Source organism: Halichoerus grypus, chromosome 6 (genome assembly GCF_964656455.1).
Source record: "Halichoerus grypus chromosome 6, mHalGry1.hap1.1, whole genome shotgun sequence".
Classification (NCBI taxonomy): Eukaryota; Metazoa; Chordata; class Mammalia; order Carnivora; family Phocidae; genus Halichoerus; species Halichoerus grypus.
This window is the reverse complement of record NC_135717.1, coordinates 21,584,009-21,605,360: the sequence shown is the minus strand read 5'-3', so window position 1 is coordinate 21,605,360 and position 21,352 is coordinate 21,584,009. Positions and strand designations below refer to the sequence as shown.

The window sequence follows — 21,352 nt, the reverse complement described above, 5'->3', positions numbered from 1 at the left end:
TCAGCATCTCAAGCCATCACCATGTAACATGCTGAGGAGATTATCCTTGGGTGGTGATTTAGGGCTGGCTGAAGCCTGGATCCCCGATGACTTTGTGATGCTTTTATCAGCAATGGTTCTGGACTACATCTGGCCTTTTTAACAAGAAAATAAACCTTTGTGTTTAGGCTACTGTAATATTTCCTTATTAAACATGCTGCTGGTCTTTTTTTTTTTTTTTAATATTAGAGAGAGACAGCATGAGTTGGGGCAGAGGGAGAAGGAGAAGCAGACTCCCCGCTGAGCACAGAGACTGACACGGAACTCAACCCCAGGACCTGGGATCATGACCTGAGCCAAAGGCACACACTTTACTAAGCCACCCAGGCACCCCTGGTCATTTATTTTTATTAGGAATAAACAATGAATAATCTAGAATGTCGTTTTCTACATCTATTGAGATGACCAAATAGTCCAATTGAGCTATTGATGTGGTTAACTGCATTTCCAGAAAATGCTTTGTACAGTGTATTCTTTCAATGTGCCACTAGCTTTAAAGCTAATATTTTACATGTGCACTCAGAAACAAGAGCAGACCAAGTTATCTGCTTCAGATTTTGATGTCAGGGTTATAAATTTTAGAATGCACAGCTTTGTTACAAAATTAACTGAATGTCTTATAGGAAACGTGTTCATTCTTAGTTTCTAAGTGTTCTGTTACAGACGTCATCTTTTGACTAGGCTTAGGGATGTGTTTCAAAATGGCTAGAATTGTTTTGGTGACTAGATTTAGGAGTATAGTTTCTAATTAGTATTAATACTTTTTGTTACCTTTCTATCCTTATGTTTACTGTGTCTCAATATTAGAGAATCACCAAAATTTTAAAGTTTTTTTTTTTAGGAGATAAACTTTATAGTTATGGGCAAGTCACCTCTGTTCATGTGCTGGAAGGAAACCAGGTGGACCAGCTAACATCAAATAGTAAATGAAATAAGTCTTAGCTAATTAAGTGCCATGCAGTATTGTAGTCACTTTACATATATTAACTTTTAATTCTCAAAAAAAATTCTGTTATCCACTTCACAGAGGAGGAATCTAAAGAAGATAAATTACTTACCCAAGGTCACATGGCTTCTTAGAGGCAGTAGTGAAGCTAAAGAGCTGAATTACAACTAAGGGCTGACTTAATTATTTCAAACTGGGGATTCAGAAGACTGCAAATGTTAAAATCCTACGTATCTGGGGCCTGTAACAGTGCAGTATGTTCTTACAATTTTAACTTTTAAAATCAAAGTGTTACCTCTACTAGTGGGATGAGGTATTCAAGAATAAAAGTCAGAAGGAAGAGAATGTTTACTGTTTAAAATGCAAGCTTTTTCAGAATGAACGTGGTGTAATTGGGAATGCGCTGGGCAAGGGGAAAAAAGGCCTGGATTTTTTCATTCCAGCTGACATTAAATGTCATGAGAACTCTGGACCTTAAGGGCCTCAACTATATAATGAAAGGCTTGGCTCACCTCACCTGAGGACATTTCCTCTGTCCTACCTGGCTTCACCTCTTCCCAGATGGTAAATGCCAGGCCATATCTTTATTTAAAAATAGAAACAAAAATGAAAAACTCCTCCCCCCAAACCAGGGCTACCATTCCAGGACACTCTCCTACTGTTTTCTTCAAAAGAAAAAACAAAACAAAACACCTAGTTGATAGAATTTTATATTTTGGGGCTGGGTCAGCATCTTCTACATTGGATATGAAGAATTTGATTTGTAAACACTGTAGTAATCAAGCACTACTTGTATTTTAGAATATCACCTTTGCTTTGTACCCTGAATGCTTGGTCTCTCAATTTACAGTCGTTTTGAACTCACAACCCTGAGATAAAGACCTGAGCTGAGAACAAGATGATACTGAGCCACCCAGGTGCCCCTACACCATTTTTAATACGTAATGTTTGTGTTCTTTTGCTTTATTTGGTCCGTGTTCTTTTGGTCATTAAGTCATTTACTCTGTTTTCAACATTTCCCATCTCCATAGCCCATTTATGCTCACAGTGGCTCACAGATAAAGCAGGGTTCTAGCCTAGTCTTAAATTCATTGAAGAGATAAGGGGAGAGGAGTTGCCTCCTAATGTCATGAAAACACATGGCATTATCAAAACATGAAAGAAAGGACTTTCTTGCGGCTGTGGCAAAGTGCTCGTTCCTGGCAGGTGGCAGAACGGTAGGAAGCACAGGAAGTTAGAAAAGGGCAATGAATACTTAAGCATTCAACTTGATTGCATCAACTTTTAGGACATTAGGAAGCCATTCAGGATTTCTCAGCAAGAGGTCAAGTGGCCAGATCTGTTAGATAATTCTGGTGGTGGCAAATATAATAGTTCAGGGAACTGAGAGGCAGATAACTGCACCACCCCGTCTCCCCCCCGAAAAGCCAAACCAGGGCAGTGACCATGTGAATGCAGGAGAGGGCAAGATGTCATATTCAGAAATAGACTAGATGAGACAAAAACAACTGAGTGGCTCTAGAAGGAACAGGAATCAAGGATCCATGAAAGCTCATACAGGTGTTTTCAAATTAAAGAAAATGTAAGGCGAAGGGGGGAGGAGGAGGAGGAGGAGGCTGGGTTCCATTCTAAGCTTTCGGAGCCCAAGACAATAGTGAAACCTAAAAATAGCCACTGATGAATATGGATGTCAGCAGGGAGGTAGAAGCTTGAGCTGGAGGTCTAGGACCCACCTAGTGGTTAGCTGCCCAGATGTGCTTAGAAGAGTCCTAAGGACTAAACCCTGGGCAACGCCACATTTAAGAGAGCAAGAGAAACACAGTCACAGAAGTAAGTCAAGAGACAGGGGTGAGCAGGGGCCTGGAAGAGGAATTCAGGATAGGGGACGAATCCCGACCATCAGTGCCAGGTCCCCACCCAGTACACCACTAGAAGAGAAGAGCCACGAGGGCAGGAACTTTCCACTGTGGTATCTGCAGTGCCTGCAACCGTGCAGGGCTCCCGGGAGCTGCTCCACAACTGCTGTGGAGGGAACGGAAGGATATGGGTCAGGCCTTCAGTAGCCACGGAGCCGGATCATCAGAAGGCGCTGATGACACACACCAGGGCCACTTTCAGGAACGCCTCCCCCCCCACAGACACCCTACCCTGGTGCAACTCCACCAAAGCACCGCTGGGAGTCTGGCTCCCGGAAGACAGAAGGTTGAGACACACACAAGTTCACCACTGAACCAGGGGGTAAAAATCTCCTCTCATGCACCCACCCTGACGGAAGTTCTGCATAGGCAGGCATCATCATTACGACAGGTTCCTCTTAAAGACTTTATGAGATTAGCTAGAGCCCATTAAAGCTATATAGAACATTTGAACATGCAAGAAATTTTAGATTAAAATGAATCATATGGGAATTACGCCAAATGAAGAAGTCACCCATCACTTATTGGTTTTATGAGTTTTCACATTTGCTTAAAAATTAGCATAGCTAGATCTTTTACAGCTCCCATCCCCACCAATTAGTGTTGGTGGGGTTCTAACTATACGCAGAAGTTCAAAGATTAACCTGGAAAGTACCAGATTTTGTGATAAAGAGCCCCAAACAGAGTCTTGCGGTTCCTGAGGTAGAATCTTGCCCCAACAGGTGAGCGGCTCGGATTTCAAAGTCCTTCATCAGGCCCTATCAGCAAGGCTCAGCTCACGTGCCCCACTGACCAGCAAAGCAGGACAGCAGAAGACACCTAGCACATGGCAGGCGCTAAGAACAGGTGATGAACCGGAATTTTCCCTTCACACCATACATGTAACAAAAATCCACCTCTCTCTTCCAGCTTTGTTTGGACCCGCAGGGCCTATCCCTTCACTGAAGCCGCTCTTCAGGTTCCACAGCACGAAGCCTTCCTATTTCCTCAACAGGCAACAGGGCCCTGGAGGCTTAGCGCCTCTAAATGCAACAGGCTCTGCATCTCCTACTTACTCAAGACTCCACAAAGCGTATTTGCTACACGGGTATTTATTCAAGGACTTTCTATATTCAGTCACCACTGAAATCACTGCTAAGCTCTTTTCATACCTATTTGTGTCACAGTTCTTCATGTTGGACAGTGGAGTTGACAGGGAAGGGTGAGCCTGTTAGTTATGACTGACAATGACTGGCATGGCGTCACCACTGAAGAGCTCGGAGAGTAGACGCTCGTGGAGGAGGAGGATGAGAATGGAGAGGAGGGTCCTGAGGAAGGGCCCAGACAGGCTGCCCCACCCATAGAACCTGAGGCCTGCATGAGGCCTGGGATCTGCTTTCCCCTCTGCCCTGGAAGGTCCTCTCTGGGTGATTCTAAGGCACGGTGGTGAAGGACATGATTGGCCCACCCAGTGTGGTCCTCTGGTCTAGTGGCAGCCCCTCGCCTGGCAAACAGTGCAACGAGCATTCCATTTAGAAGATCTTCTCAAACACATGCAAGCAGCATTCTCTAATGGAAATGGAGACAAGGTCTTTCTTGGAAGAGAGTGCCCCAGAAGATACTCTCTGCCCCAAGACCAACCAGGTCCCTTTTAAGGTCCCTGAGAACAGCAGCCTGGGAGCAGCCAAGACTTTCAAAGGCTGACAAGGCACAGAGTGGATGAATGAAAAGATAACAATACATGGAAAAAACATAACAACACAACTTTGGCTTATAAAACCTCCAACCTGAGGCGGGGACATCCGTGTCCACCAACATGCAGAAACAGATGATTGTAGCAGATGGTTGTCAGAAATGCTTTAGCATTTCCCACACTGTCCACACCCCAAGCCCTGCTCTACCCTCCCCCACAACACACACACACACACACACACACACACACACACACACACACACACACACACACAAATAGTATCTGCAGAGTAAGTCAGAGGCTGGGATCCAGAGCCTGACATCAGGATAGAACTCTTGGCACTCCGCACTAAATCACCATGATTAGTCCTATCTAGACAGCAAAATTCACACTGGCCTAAGCTCGAATGGCAGGGTCTGTCTTGTGAAAAGTTAGGCTGCACCCAAGACCGCCAGATCTGGAAAGTCTTTCACTTCTCCTACTTCGCTGAAAGGCTGTCCACCCTGGTTGAATGTCAGCTTATACCGTAACCGGATGGGCTCCTGGGCAAAGACAGAAGACATTAAATTAGTGGGGAGACACAGAGACCAGCCCAGTGTATGAGCTTTTACCCACCCAGCAGTCACCAAGGAATAGCGTATCATGTTAATTCCATGCCAGTAAGGCCTTGAAACAACTATGACAGGAACACCTGGCCAGGACCCTCTGGGACGACAAACTCAAACCATACGTCCTGGGAGAACTCCCACAGCTTTGCAGTCCTGAGGTGGACCACAACTCAGAGACTGGCTAAGGAGGACAGGCACACCCTTTCAGAGGACTCATGGTACGAGGGGGAGTTCGTGTCACACTCTCAGTTCCCAGCTATGGCAACCCAGTCAGAGATCTTCCAATGAGCCCTGAAGAAAAGACTCAGCAAGGAAAATCTCACCACCACTCCCAACCAGAGACTGTAGAGCAAGACCCAAATAAAGCTCTTTCAAACTCCCTACAGTCCAGGGGCCCCCCATCCCCCTGCTATCAAAGTTACCAGAACATACTTTGTGTGGATTGTCAAGCAACAGCATCTGAGAGATCACAGCTGGAGGTGTCAACGGACTGAACGCAGGGAGCTTGGAGCTGGATGCCGGCTGCAGCTTCACTCTCATGGACTATGGGGGGGTGGGGCAGAGATAAATCCAATAGCTAACTTGTTCCTAATAAAGTACAGCTTCAAAGAGGGAGTTCAGGTAAGCAGGAAAACTTGACCACACCCACCAAATAATTAAAGGGTCCAAAAGTCCTTTCCTTCCATAAACAGAAGTTGTGTGGTCAATGGTTGGCTTCTGAGAGGCAGCATGAAGAGCTAGGGCATACCTTGGGCTGAGTTGTAATTCTGCTTCTTACTAGCTCTGGGATCTTGGGCAAAATACTTAACCTTTCTGAGCCCTGGACTAGAAGTTTATAAAATAGAGATTAACGATAACACGTGTCCCACAAGACTACCATGAGGATGAGAGAATGTGTATGTTTACTTTTGCCCACCTTGAATCTTTCCTTCCAGGACATCCTTTCCCTCTTCATTGTGATGCTGGTATGGCTGTTAATCAGTGGGGGCCCTACTTCCCTTGAAGAGGAATGGACATAATACCTACATTGGCCAGAGTACCTCATTATCCCTGAACACAAGGTACTGGTCCCAGATATCCAAGTAATGCCAACAGGGCCAATCCTAGCCCTTTCGAGGGTAATCAATATATATGCCTCATGCCAGGTGGAAGTTTCCTTCCGAGATAAAAAGGGTTCAGGAGGGTAAGGACTACGTAACTCTGGACCTGCTGGTAGCCATTTACATGCCGTGTGGAGTCTGTTGGAGAATAGGCTCCAAAGAAGAAAGCAGTCAAGAGGTGGAAAGAGATTCTTAAGGAATCATTTTAAGAACTTATCTAGATCCAGCCACATCTGAAGTCAGATATTCAGAAATCCCCAGTTAAATAAGCCAATAAAACTCCCATTTGATCTTAAATTCCTTTGAAGAATGTCTCTCTTGTACCTAACTAAAAGATCATGTCCTAGTAAAGGACCTGGCACTCAAAAATGCTAGCTTTACTGGAAAATTCAAAGGAGCGGGCCAGCAGACGACTCACCTTGGGCACAGCCACTTGAAACATGATGTCCCAGACAGGCTGGGTGGCAGTGCTCATCATGGTCAACAGCAACACCTGCACGTCCGGATGGCCAGGGGCCCCCGTCTGAGAAAAGTGGAGCAGAATTCGGAATCCATTCCGGTCATACACAATAAGAGGCGGCAGGCTGCCTGGTAGAGAAGGACCCAACCAAAAGGGTTAACATGACCACAAGGCCGCCAACAGCCATGCCTGAAAGAGATGTGCGTGTTATCATCCGCCGCTGCTGCCTCTACCATCAGCACGGCTCCTGGACTGACCTCCTCAGACCCAACCTTCCGGTGCCACCATAATCCAGCCCTCACTACTCCTAGCTGGACTCCGAGGGCCCCTCAAACTGACTGCTCCCCACTATCCAACCATCCAAAGCACATTACCAGTTTGTTTTTTTAAAAGACTTTATTTATTTGAGATAGAGCGAGCGAGCAAGAGAGAGAGAGCATGAGCGGGGGGGCGGGGAGTGGGGGAGTACAGCAGAGGGAGAGGGAGAAGCAGAGTCTCCACTGAGCAGGGAGCCCGATGCAGGGCTCAATCCCAGCACTCTGGGATCATGACCTGAGCTGAAGGCAGATGCTCAACCAACTGAGCCACCCAGGCGCCCCAGCATATTAGCAGTTTTTTTTGTTTGTTTGTTTTTTTAAAAAAGGAACTTTTTTTTTGAGGGAGACAGGATTAGGACTAAAATACTATGAACACTATAGAAAATACAGGATATCATAATGAAATAAAAGACACCATTAATCCTACCCAGAAATAAGCATTGCTAACATTTGGGCCTATTTCCTTCTGGTCTCTTTTATATGACTACATGCACACACACCTCTTGCATTTAATTTTACAGAACAATAAAGACACAGATCTCTTCAAGTCAATAGGTTTAATGACCTTCCAATGGAAATCCTAAAAGGATTATTTTAATTCAGCTAAGAAATGATTCTAAGGCAAATGGGGGATGGGGGGGTATGAGACTATCCACTTAAGAAGAGGGAGGAAAGGCTATTTGTGTCAAGAAATACTCGTAAGTACATAACCAAGCGGAGAGGTAGGAAACAAAGCATGCAGAATAGATCTAGTAGGAGAATTCAACATGTTAGAACATCTATGTCAAAATCAGTGGCTGACAAACTGTGGAAAGAGCCAAGATGTCCATCAACAGATGAATGGATAAAGAAGATGTGGTATATATATACAATGGAATATTATGCAGCCATCAAAAGGAATGAGATCTTGCCATTTGCAACGACGTGGATGGAACTGGAGGGTATTATGCTGAGCGAAATAAGTCAAACAGAGAAAGACATGTATCATATGACCTCACTGATATGAGGAATTCTTAATCTCAGGAAACAAACTGAGGGTTGCTGGAGTGGGGGGTGGGGTGGGAGGGATGGGGTGACTGGGTGATGGACACTGGGGAGGGTATGTGTTCTGGTAAGCGCTGTGAATTGTGCAAGACTGTTGAATCTCAGATCTGTACCTCTGAAACAAATAATGCAATATATGTTAAGAAAGAAAAAAAGAAGAAGAAGAATGTAGCAGGAGGGGAAGAATGAAGGGGGGGAAATCGGAGGGGTAGACGAACCATGAGAGACGATGGACTCTGAAAAACAAACTGAGGGTTCTAGAGGGGAGGGGGGGTGGGAGGATGGGTTAGCCTGGTGATGGGTATTGAGGAGGGCACGTTCTGCATGGAGCACTGGGTGTTATGCACAAACAATGAATCATGGAACACTATATCTAAAACTAATGATGTAATGTATGGAGATTAACATAACAATAAAAAAATTAAAAAAAAAATCAGTGGCTGATTCGATAAGCAGCAGACAACTATCTAATCTGGGAAAAAATGTTTAATGATGATCCTTAGCTCATGCCAAACATCACTTAACAATGAGACTGTCAAAGATTTAAAAGTCTGATTAGATTAAAAGTCTCTTGAGGGATGGTGGTGAGTTTATGGGGAAAGAGGCAACCTTTCTGAAGGGATCTTGGTCATGCAGATCAAAATTTTAAATGTCTACACCGGCATTTCTAAGAATATATCCTGATGAAATAATCAGGAAAGTTTAAAAACACAAGTGTCCAGAGATGTTCACCGTAGCAGTTTTTAACAGCAAACAACTAGAAACAAATTATCCTTCATTTTTTTTTTATTTTTATTTTATTTATTTATTTGAGAGAGAGAGAATGAGAGAGAGCAAGCACATGAGAGGGGGGAGGGTCAGAGGGAGAAGCAGACTCCCTGCCGAGCAGGGAGCCCGATGCGGGACTCGATCCAGGGACTCCAGGATCATGACCTGAGCCGAAGGCAGTCGCTTAACCAACTGAGCCACCCAGGCGCCCCACAAATTATCCTTCAGAAAGGAATTAAATGAAGGCACCTGGGTGGCTCAGTCAGTTAAGTGACTTGATTTCAACTCAGGTTATAATCTTGGGGTCGTGAGATCGAGCCTGGCATTGGCCTCTATGCTGAGTGTGGAACTTGCTTAAGAGTCTCTTTCCTTCTCCCTGTGCCCCTCCCCACTCAAGTGCACGCCCCCTCTCCCCCCCCCAAATTTTTAATTAAAAAAGTAAAAAAAATAAAGAAAGGAATTGAATAAATGAATGACGTACCATGATTATATGATGTATGGAGACATTTAAAAAGTAAAAGTTTTGAAGAACAATTCACAGCATGAAAAAATGCTATAGCTTTTAATAACAAAGCAGGCTGTAAAACATTCTAAATATACTATATCTAAGCACCCTGGTGTCTCCTGCTCACATGCCAGTGTGCCAACCGTACACGGTCACCTTCCTTCCTTCCTTCGTAAAGAGGGAACCTCTGCTCTCCTGCTCTAATGAGGACCCCCAACCAAAGAGGGCCACCAGCCAAGTTCTTCCTTTCCATCTAATCCCACCTCTTCAGAGTTATTTCTGCCACACTGGACATTCCCTTCTTGAATTCCAAATGAGTGAGCATCATGTCCAAAAACAGACTCAAGCCCCCTAATTAAAGTCTGCCTGCCAATATCCTTCACTTTTAGTGTCAATCCCAAAACAGAAAACTTTATGAAAAATAGTAGGTAAGAGACTGTGAAGCCACCTCCTTATCCTCTGCCCCCAGGCAAAATCTCTACCACTCAGCTTCCCCAATTTAAGAGCCACCCCCTACCAATCCAGAGCAGATAAAGTTGGGTATTTAAGAGCAGGGGGGTGGCGGGGGAGGTAAAACTGTACTTACTGGGCTTAACAGACTCCAAAGGGACAAATACTTGAGCCAGAGGTGTATTCTGGGAGGATGGGGAAGAAGCCAATGGCCCAGCTTCCCAGGACCAACCTGGAGAGGACTTAGTGCCGGGGGGCACTTCCTTAGGGATGCTCTTCTGTGGAACATAATTTCTGCAAAGAAATGAAAAAAATATCAAGACTAGCAAAAATTATAGACAATTCCAGGAAATCTGATTAGGCTTTCTGAAGAATGAGATACAGAAGGGGGAGAAAAATATATATACATGCATGTATTTTAGAGGAATAGGACTTTAGATGGGTAATTTCACCTGCGCCTCAGTTTTCTCAACCATAAGATGGAAATCATCTAACATCTACCTCATGGGGTTGCCATTAGAATTAAATGAGAAAATGTACGAAAAGCATTGAGGACTGTGCACACATAAGGACCCAATAAACCAGAAGCTATTATTAAGGTAATCAGGGTTGTAGTTGTCAGACAGCCTCTGACAACGAGTTGCTCAGTCAGGTTACATTTCCCTGTACGTGGTCACCAGAGTAACAGGAGTTAGGAAGATAACACCAATTACACGGACCTCTTCATTCATGATTTCGTCCATTTGGAATGTAAACTGAAAACATTTTTTAAGTAGGCTCCACACCCAGCGAGGAGCCCAACTTGGGGCTTGAACTCACAACCCTGAGATGAAGACCTGAGCGGAGATCAACAGTCAGATGCTTAACCGACTGAGCCACCCAGGCACTCCAAAAACATTTTCAGTACCAACTGAAAACTATAGTGCAGAGTAACCCACCCAAATCAGGAAGATTACCAGCCCCTCGCTGTGCTGAGTGGTTAGGAGTAAATGGAAAGACTCCCTCTGGGTGCAAACAAGAATGACGTCCCAGCACATCTTCATGTCCACCAGGACCTTGTGTCTCTACCACAGACACGGACACACTCAGGGTGTCTACGGGAAGGCAGACCGCGCCAACCTTTCCAGAGGCAAAGCAGCAGGATCTACATACATGTTTAGATTCACACCTTAGAGCACTTCCACTTTTAGGAATCCATACTATAAAAATGCTCCGAATGCCTCTGAACTGAAAGCTACGTAAATACCCACAAGAGGACAATGACTAAATATATAAGTATTACGTGCATATGGATTATTACAACTATCAGAATGAGACAAATTTATCTAAACTGATATGGACATGTATCAAAGATGCTATATGAAAAAAACCACACTGGACAACAGTCTGTAATTATGGCCCATGTGTGTAAAAAATAAACAACATAATGCATTACTACATACAGAGAGAAAAGCAAAGAAGGAACATTGGGCATTATCTTTAGGGAGTGATAATTGGGCCTTTCTATATTATCTATTTCTCTAGTGATCAAATTTTGCTTAACTTCCTTGTAATCAGGAAAAAAAAAAAAAAAAGCCTATGAACACCACATCATCATCATCATCTACTGCTGCTACTCCTTAAACCAATCCCTTTGCAGAGGTCCTAACCAAAGCATGTCTTTTCGTCTGACTTGGGATGGGGAGTCAAAGGAGAAGAGGGGAGGTACATATGGAACCCTTGGTAGGAAGGAAGCAGCCCCTCCAGGGAGAGAGGTCTCTGGCTGTCTCCAAGTGTGCCCCATGTTCCCGCACACCAACACGGCTCCTCGGCCCGGCCCCCACGCAAGGAGCAGGAAGCATGCACAGGAGCCCCTCTTCTACTTTCCTTGCCCACAAGACTCACAGAGGCCCTGGACACGGCTGTGGGGAGAGGAGATCCAGCAAGTTCCTTTCTGCAGAAGGGCTCTGAACACCACCACCTGGCAGCATGCTGGCGGGGGGATTCCTCTTTTCCTTACAGCAATTCTGACCGGCAACCTGTCAAACCAGGAATGGCTAAAGTAAGGCCAGGGTATGAATGACCAGGAGCCATGGTGACACCAGGACACAGGCTTACTGCATTTCCTGGGGCAGGAGGAGAAAAAGGGCAAGAGCACAGGACTCCTGATATGACCTTCAGTAAGCGGGAGCCTGGATACCACTGAAGAGAGTAGGGATACAAGGAGAGGGAAAAATGTGTCTCTCTGGGGGTTCAAGCCAGACAACATAAGTAAGGAAGAGGTTTTGGACCTCCAAGTCCACAGTCGCCACCAGGCTATGCTATAGCCCCTTCCCCCACGCCCAGGCAGTGCTGCCCTGGTGAACGTAGGTTTGAGGGACCTCCCTTCCACCCCCTAGGAAAGAGCTTCCTTACCTTGTGGGTAACCGGAGCATCACTGAGGCCTGTAAGGAAGAAACAGAAAGATGTGCACCAGTAACTCTACCTGACAGGAGCTGGAGATTGTTATCATGTTCACCCTTTCTAGAACATTTAGAAAGCCTAGGCAAAGCAAATTACCCAAAATCATTCAACTCATCCATGACAAATCTGAGACTAAATGCAAAGAGGACCTCTCCAAACTTCCCAGGATAGTAGTGCCCCCTTATCCATTAGGGGATATGTTCTAAGACCCCTGGTGGATGCCTGAAAGGGCGGATGTAGCAATCCCTCCATATACTATGTTTTCTTCCCCCCCACACATACATAACTACAATTACGTTTACTTTGTAAGTTAGACACAGTAACGGATAATAACAACAATATACTGGGCGCCTGGGTGGCTCAGTTGGTTAAGCGACTGCCTTCGGCTCAGGTCATGATCCTGGAGTCCCGGGATCGAGTCCCACATCGGGCTCCTTGCTCGGCGGGGAGTCTGCTTCTCCCTCTGCCCTTCCCCCATCTCATGCTCTCTAATAAATAAATAAATAAATCTTAAAAAAAAAAAAAAAAAAATAACAACAATATACTGTAGTAAGAATTATGTGAATGTGGTCTCTCGCTCTCAAAATATATTATACTGTACTCACCCTTTGTCTTCTTGTGATGGGAGATGATAAAATGCCTACGTGATGAGATGAAGTGAGGTGAATGACGTAGGCATGGGACGTAGCCCTAGGCTACTACTGACCTTCTGACCATATGTCAGAAGGAGGATCATCTGCTTCTGGATCGCGAGTCACTGAAATTGCGGACGAGGTGGGGGACTACTGTATACCCAGCTCCCTCTGAAAACAGGCACATTCTCCCCAAGCGGAACCAGCTGACTTGCTCTTCCTGGGAGTCAGGGCCATTCTGCGCCTGCTCCCCCTAAACACCCACCCTCACCTAAGGCTGCCAGGTCCTGGTGAAGCAAAGACGGTGCCACAGTCCCGGCCTGCTCAGATTCATTGTCCACCTCCAAGTCAATCAGAGGACAGCTCTTCATGCAACCTGCTGGTTTCTGAAAGACTAGAGAACAGTCAGGAACATAGGTGAGGATGCAAGCAAAGTCTCCACTTAATGCCCATTAGCTTCGAACAGGCCTCCTCTCAATCAGAAGACATCACCTCGCCCCCTCAATGCACCCCCACTGAATGGCTTGATGTATAGCCTGAGCTGGTATCTGGAATAGGAGGCAACCAGGGGACTGCCTTCCTACCCTAGCAATCAGTGTCCTCTGCTAGGGGTCCATTCAACCTGGCCAGCAGAAGGGCAGCCGTCTCCTGCTCACAGGCCTTTTGACAACAACTCGTCACAATCACTGGAGCGCTTGATAAAAACACAAACCCCCAGGCCAAGCTCTAAGCAGTCTTGATTCAGAAGGTCCGAGCTGAGGACCTAAGAATCTGCAGTTCAGCCAGTGTGCCAGATGATTCTGATGCAGCTAGCCTGCTAGGCACCACTAAAACAGATCACTTTTTTGGTTTCTAGCTCCTCAAAGTAAGCATTCACGAGAAGAGGAATCAAAATCTGGGCGCAATATAGCCATCTGCTCCCGTGGATAGCCAGAGCTAGGGTCCAGCCTGCCAGTCAGTTCGTGATGGCACACGTGGCAGAGGCTGGCTACATAAAACCATCCCCCAAAGGGAAGGGAAAAAAGGGCAAGGCCTCTCATCTCCACACCACAACCCAGAATATTCTGAGGATCCATTTCTTCTCCGGGATTTGCAGGATGCCCAGGCAGAACATAAGGAGAGGCTTCTTTGCACATACCTCTGGAGACAGGTAGGTCTCCCACTGAGCTGGTCACTGTGTTCCCAAAGATGACTCGGCCCTCCATCACCTGTTTGTACAGCAGAACTCCCTGGGTGAGGAGGTCATTTGCCTGGAGAATCTCCGCTGAAGGAGGGAAAAATGAGAACCCCCTGGTTCCGCTACCAACAATCTCAGTGTTTTTTAAGCCATTCCAGAAAGCAGCGGTCACGGAGCACTACCAGGTTCAGTATACCCATGCCTCCTGCCCCCAGATCATGTGATCAGGCCCGTAGCAGACCTAGTTATTCAGGCCCTAATCCCCAACACTTCTAGCTCTCAAGATGCAGGAGGAACCAAATTTCTTCACCACCGTTCCCAGTACCTTCCAACACAATGGCCAACACTTGAAACATGGCCCCTTCAACTAAGGAACTAAAACTTTAATATTAATTAACTTAAAATAAAAACAGTTTTGTCAATGTGGATGTGAATATTAAGAGTTTTTCAGGGCAGGGGGAGGAGCCTGGGTAGCGCAGTTGGTTAAGCAGCTGCCTTCGACTCAGGTCATGATCCTAGAGTCCTGGGATCGAGCCCCCCATCAGGCTCCCTGCTCAGTGTGGACCTGCTTCTCTCTCTCCCTCTGCCTGCTTCTCCCTCTGCTTGTGCTCTCTCAAATAAAATCTTAAAAAAAAAAAAAAAAAAGAAAAAAAAGTTTTGGTACTTTATTCACTTATTGGAAAACTTTTTAAGTATGTAGGGAACAAACTGGTACATGAATGTATGTTTTCACCTGTAAATTTCATAAAATCTAAATATAGATCAAGTATTCCTGATGAAATCTTGCCATCCAAATTGAAATGTCGTATATAAGTATAAAATATGCACTGGATTCCAAAAACTTCACAAGCATTTGTGAATTGGCCCCTGCCAATTTTCTTAACACATAAGCTGCAACATGGGGTTGAATTCACCTGGCAAAATGTTTTAGTTAGCATGGATGAGTTGCTTAAAAATTTAAATTTGATTGTTTTTGAGCTGATTGCAATCAGAGAAAATGATGGGCTCAGACCATAATCACGAAGAGATAATGAGAAACCAAAGGCTTCTTGAACACCACCCATGAAGTGTTCTTGCTCCCCACATCCCTGCTCCAACTGATCCTGAATCTGATCAAGCCCCTGATCCAATTTATAAGAAATATCAGGAATTTATAAGAAGTATCAGATATGGAAAAACATTAAATATCAGGGGGCACGCCATCAGAACACTGAGGCCTAAAGAAACTCTGTAGGTCAAAGGACATGTTTTTCATCTAACAAGGAGAAAAAGAACCAAGGGGCTATCCATTAAAAAAGACTTACAAAATACCAATTGCAAAGTATGCCTTTTCTGAGTCTGATTCAGAACTTAAAAAAAGGGGGGGGGTGCTGAGGTGGGAGGGTTAGCAAGAGATGTTTAGAGAGAGAAGTGCCCAGGGAAATCTGAACACTGACTGACTATTTGATTACCTTGGAATGTTTGCAATTTGCTTCAAAGAGAATAAGCGATGGGGGAGCGAGAGCAGCACACATGCAACAAGAGGAAAAAAGATGGGCCATGAGCTGGTAGCTGTTACCAATAGGTGAAGGGGACATAGGATTTATCCCACTATTTCCGTGCACATGTCCTGAAATTGTCCGTAACCAAAAAGTGTAAAATATTTTAATCTCTGTGCACAGATACTAAAATTCTCCGCTGTCCCTACCATTATTCCTGCCCTTCCTCCTCAGCCTGCCTCAGGTTGGCGACCCAGCCCCCGATGGCACCTAGGTTGGTGAAACCTTCGAGATGCAGCAGTTCCTCAGACTTCTGTGGAAGTTAGTCTTCCTTCCAGCATCTCCCTAGCGCCTAACCTTCACGGCACATTTCCACCCCTCTCTATGCTTTCAGACCAGCTGATGATCGCTTGCTCAAGCCTAGATCGTCCCGGAAATCAGTTCTAAGGCCACGCCCTTCCAAAGCCCAATCGCCACAAAAGCCATGCTGTCTGGTCTCTGGCACCACTGTCCCAGCAGGAAGGGGCACGTGTGTTCTGCCCTCCGGTGTCCCGGCTGTGCCAAGAGAAGAACGGCCTTACCGAGCGCATCGTCGTCGTCCGTGGTATCACTCGCCAGCCGGAACAGGGTGGGCCGCAGCTTCTCGCAGCGCTCATACACCACCTGAGAAAACAGAGCTGGTTCGCAGCAGGGCCCCAGGTGCCTCCAATAAGCACACAGTGGAGGTCTGCGGCTTCTGGAGTCTCCTGAGTCTGTCCCATATGTATGGCTGCAGGTTGAAGTGACATGGCCGTTACGGTGTCAGAAACAGTTTGGGCTATAGTTACCGGAACTTTTAAAATAGTTAAAAAGGTAACAGATGGCCTAAGAATCCACCTTCTGAGCATGTACAGCATTACCTCTTCTCCAAGCTCCTTTCCCTGCTCTCTAGAAGAGCTTTATTTTTTTAAGATTCTTTAAAATTTTTGAGAGCGCGTGAGAGAGCATGAGCATGAGCTGGGGGGGGGGGGGTGTGGAGGGGGGAGGGGGCGCAGTGGCAGAAGGAGAAGCAGACTCACCGCTGAGCAGGGAGCCTGATGCAGGACTCAATCCCAGGACCCCAAGATCATGATCTGAGCCGAAGGCAGATGCTTAACTGACTGAGCCACCCAGGTGCCCCGTAAGAGCTTTAATAATGGGGTAACCCCACATGGAAACCTGAAGCGACTACCCTGCTTTAAAACTAATATCCAAACTCCCCATCCAACTGTTGGAAGACAGGCATCAGATTTTTCCAACAACACTCCCTGATTCCCACTGCATGTTCTCCCAGGACTAAACCTCAGTCCGCACCAATAACATCTGGGAAATCTCTCTCTCCTCATCCCAGGAGAGTGCTCTGGACAACTTCACCCTCCACATACTAGGTGCTGAGGACATAACTTCTGTCCATGTTAGGCTTCCTTCCTTGAGAGGGAGCCCAATTAACACTCCAGTCTTCCCTGACGGTAGTGCTCCCTGCCCCCTTCCCCAGGGCTGGCGAAATGACCTATCTGCTTAGGGGAGTCTGGGAGAGGAAGCAGAAAGGAGCCCCTTCCTGCCACTTTGCTCTTGAGAGCTCCCTGCCTATATGGAAGCCCACATTCGGCTCTGCTCCGACCAGCTCTGTTTTAGAGAAGGAAGCCCCTTGTGGGGAGAACGGTGGTGTACCAACACTATCTTACGTGGTAGGTAAACCTGACTGATTCGGCTTCAGTATTAGGAAGCCACTTGCCAATATTTATGTGCCACTTTTTCCAAAGTAGGCTCTACCCATTATAAAGATGAAATTTTGTTTCCTGCTATGTCTCTCCTGTCTCCTAGCTGGTTATCATCTTGGGTGGGGGAAAGTTGTGCTATTTAGAAGCCCAGCATGCCAACCTTGCCGAGGGGCTTTGGCACAAACTCACCTCAGGAAACTGGCTCTGGAGCATCTGCCTGGCCCAAGCCCACTAATCCTTCCGAGTACTGTCCCCTCTGGCCCCAGAAGGCCGGCATGATCTTCTCTGTAACTCTACCCAATCCTAGCTATAGCTGATTGACCTGGGGTAGATACAGGAGCCTTGCTGGACAAATCAATTTTTCTCTCAGGAATTTGGACTTAGGAAAGCTACTAGTTTGTTTCTGCTAACCCCGTGAAATGGAAGAACAGGGAAACTAAGGAGCTACGTGAAGGACGTCTTTCCTGTGCCGAGAAGCATAAAAAGCCGGCATGCAGACAGAGAAGACAAATGTAGCCGGCAGAAGGAGGGAGAAGAGCAGAGCTTCAAGGACAAGCGTCCGAGCGGCTGGCTCTGACAGCACTCCGGCCCCACCACCACCTGTCCGCACTGGGCGGCAGTGACACAGCTGGGACAGCGAAGGCACCGGTGACAGAAGAAAACCGATAAATCAAACTCCAAAATCAAAGGAGAAAGTCTGACAAAGGACTGGTATCCAGGATACATAAAGAACCCTTAACAACTCAAAAACTAAGACAACCCAATTAAAAACTGGGCAAAGGATCTGAACGGACATTTCTTCAGATAAGAAGACACACAAGGGGCCAAGAGACACAGGAAAGAAAGCTCAGCTTAAGTCACCAGGGAAATACATTTCAAAACCACAGTGAGACACCACTTTATACCCACTAAGATAGCTAGTATCAAAAAGACAGCCAGTAACAAGTGTTGGCAGGATATGGAGAACTGGAACCCTCATATATCGCTGGTGGGATTGTAAAATGCCACAATGATTTGGCAAACAGCTTGGCAGTGCTCAGAAAGTTAAATGAAGCCACCAGATGATCCAGCAATTCCACTTCTAAATATCTATACTCAAGAAAATCAAAAGCTTACGTTTCACACACAAGAAAACTTGTGTACGGATGTTCGTAGCATCATTCCTAATAGCCAAAGTGGAAACCCAAATGCCCAACTGATGAACGGACAAAACGTGAGGCAGCCGTACAATGGAAGGTTACTCAGCCAGAAAAATGAATAAAGTTTTGATACACACTACAAGATGGAGAAATCTTCCAAACATTAAGTGAGAGCAGCCAGACTCAAGACCACATGTTATAGGATTCAATTTACACAAAATGTCCAAAGAGGCAAATCTGCAGACGCAGAACATGGATGAGTGGTTGCCAGGGGCCGGTGGAAGAGGTGTTGGCAGAGAGTGCCTGCTAATGGGCACAGGACTTCTTTTAGGGCTGATTAAATTCTTCCTGTTAGGGTTGATGGCTGCTTTTAGGATATGTAAATTCTCACTAAAGGTGTTAAAAAAAAAAAAAAAAAGACCTCGAGATGTGTAGGCTGTGTGGGGGGAATTGGAATTCTCGTGTAATGTTGTTAGGTACATAAAATGACACAACCACTTTAAGAAACTGGCCAACTATTTTTCAAAGTTAACTATACACTTAGCATGTGACCCAGCAATCCCACACCCAGGTGTATACCCAAGGAAAATGTATGTTCACACAAAATCCTATAGATAACTATATACAATTGTTTATAGCAGCTTAATTCATAATCACCCAAAGCTGGAAACAACCCAATATCTATCAAAAGATGGATATACGTGTTGTAATACACACAACAGAATACACTCAATAAAAAGCAACCTATTGATACACATGCCATGAATGGATCTCAATTATGCCAAGAGAAAGAAGCCAGAAAGAAAAACAGAGAAAGAAGGAAAGAAAACTGTATTGCTCCCTTCATACAAAAAAGTCTAGGAAGTATAAACTAGTCAGAACAGACAGCAAGGCAGTGGTTGCTTGGGGGGTGGGGAGACAGGAAAGGAGGGGAGGGATAACCTAGGAGCATGAGGAAATTCTAGGGGGTGAGGGACATGTTTACTATCTTGATTATGATGATGGCTTCCTGGACACACACATGTCAAAACACATCAAATATGCTTAAAATATGTGCAATTTCTAATGTGTCAATTACACTCAATTCCACTTGAATTTATTTTTTAAAACCAGTACCTGCAAAGCCTCCTGGTCTGGTGGGGCCTGCCCCGGCCTGCGGTACATGCTCAGCATTTCCTGCAGCACCTTCACATGGCTCCGTACCTCCTCCACGGCACTGACTCTCTTGGACACCTTCTCAGATTTCTCTTGTTCCTTTTAGAAGAGAGAGGATGGAGGTGAGGGAGCAGAAGCCCTAGATAATGCCTGAGCGAGGGATGGGAAGGAGGCACTGCACTGGCGAGCTCAGGAAAGTCACTAGAACACTGAGTGGGCGGAAGTGTGTTCACTCAGTGGCGAAGAAAACACCCTGAGCCCAGAATTCCTGCAAAAGGCAATGCAGTCCAGGGACCAGGTGATCTACTGCTTCGTACCACCAGCTTTAATCCCTCTGAAAACCAGATTCCCAAACTGGACTCTAATACTGGGACAGAAACTAGGGTCTATGAAATGCTTTGGGCTCTTGCATAAAAGTACTTGGGAAGTACACAGCATGATTTCCTCTTCCGGTCACCATCCTGCTGCCCTTCAGGGAGCCCGCAGCTGTGTCCCCATTCTGGGCCCAGAGACCATCCCTTTCCCTGGCCAACTGTGCACCGACGCCCTCCACCACATACACGCGTGTGTCAAACGCTGGTTCTGCAGAGCCCAGTGGAAAAATGCTCACCTCCTTGACCAAGTTCTTGATCAGCCTGTTTGCAGCCTGAAGATCCTCCGGGTGGTTGCTCTTCAGAAGCCTCGTCAGAAGCTGCAGAGTGAACAAGAAGAGCAGGTGGCTTCCTCCCCCCCCACCCCACCCCGTGTCAAATGGCCCACAGCAGCAGCAGGAGAATACGGATAATAGCTCCTCACTTTCCATGCGTTCTCCTACCAAGTCTCACAGTGAGGCCATGGAGGTATTAGGACTCTCCCCACAGACCACTGGTTTTCAACAGGGTAGGAAGGTGGAGGAGATAGCCCCCAGGAGACATCTGGCAAAGCCTGGAGACCTTTCTGATTGTCACAACTGAGGTACTACCGGCATCTAGCAGGTAGAGGCCATAACACTATAAACTCCCTACAGTCAACAGGACAGCCCCCAACAAAATCATCTGGCCCAAAATGTCACTGCTGAGGCTGTCCTGGGCCAGGCACCCTCCGATGTGACACACCTCGGTGATCTAGCAGAACGCCGTGCCCATGGGAGTCACTCAGTCTTCACTGATGGCAGTAGAGACGGCTATACTGAAGCCCAGAGCGTCTCAGTAGCTTGCCCCCGGTGACACAGGACTCTTTCTCCAAAGGCCATGCCCTCCCTCCTCTTCCCACCCACTGTAAGGCACCAGGAGAGGAGCCAGAGAGAAAGGCAGCCCAGAATCCAGCATAGTCCGGCTCGTTCTGACACCACGGCCACTGAACCTCTAGGCCCAAGGGACAGGTGCAGCTGAGGGGTGCAGTTAGAGGCAGAGGGTCCCCAAGCCAGACTCCTACCCCGCCTGCAGCTTCCCTGGTACTCATTTCCTAGACCCCGTGAGTGACCAAGAACAGTAATGTCCAAAAGCACAGCCACCACCAATGCTCAAGGGCCCTCTCCCCATTCAGAGGCACTCTACAGTTATCCCTAGGTCTTTGTCCCTCTCCTTCCTGATGTCTGAGGAGCAACAATTATGGGAGACAGTAGCAGAAAGAATACAGGTAGGATCAGGCTTACTGGCACTAAAAAAAAAAAAAAAATTTGAGCCAAAATACAACCAATTCTTTCCACCATCTTCCCCTAATACCACACATACACTGGATATGACTGAGCATCCACCTTGCCCACTGGGGTTATCTTTTTGTACCT

The 21,352-nt window shown here is 46.3% G+C and overlaps 1 protein-coding gene across 3 annotated transcripts in view; it reads right to left on the bottom strand.

Annotated features, from left to right (window-relative positions):
- Positions 1–1,679: 1,679 nt before the first annotated feature.
- GGA2 (golgi associated, gamma adaptin ear containing, ARF binding protein 2) overlaps positions 1,680–21,352 on the bottom strand; it is a 33,528-nt gene continuing 13,855 nt past the window's right edge. For 2 of the 3 annotated variants that reach the window (XM_036111171.2, XM_078074691.1), the window contains exons 7-17: positions 20,198–20,278; positions 19,549–19,686; positions 16,136–16,217; positions 14,038–14,163; positions 13,171–13,293; positions 12,220–12,248; positions 11,710–11,843; positions 9,962–10,119; positions 6,700–6,869; positions 5,614–5,724; positions 1,680–5,115 (exon numbers count right to left, since the gene is read on the bottom strand). In XM_036111171.2, the coding sequence (XP_035967064.1) occupies positions 5,005–5,115; positions 5,614–5,724; positions 6,700–6,869; positions 9,962–10,119; positions 11,710–11,843; positions 12,220–12,248; positions 13,171–13,293; positions 14,038–14,163; positions 16,136–16,217; positions 19,549–19,686; positions 20,198–20,278 (1,263 nt within the window). In that variant the 3' untranslated portion in view covers positions 1,680–5,004. The remainder of the gene's footprint in view (positions 5,116–5,613; positions 5,725–6,699; positions 6,870–9,961; positions 10,120–11,709; positions 11,844–12,219; positions 12,249–13,170; positions 13,294–14,037; positions 14,164–16,135; positions 16,218–19,548; positions 19,687–20,197; positions 20,279–21,352) is intronic. The other variant, XM_078074690.1, reaches the window with a different exon arrangement.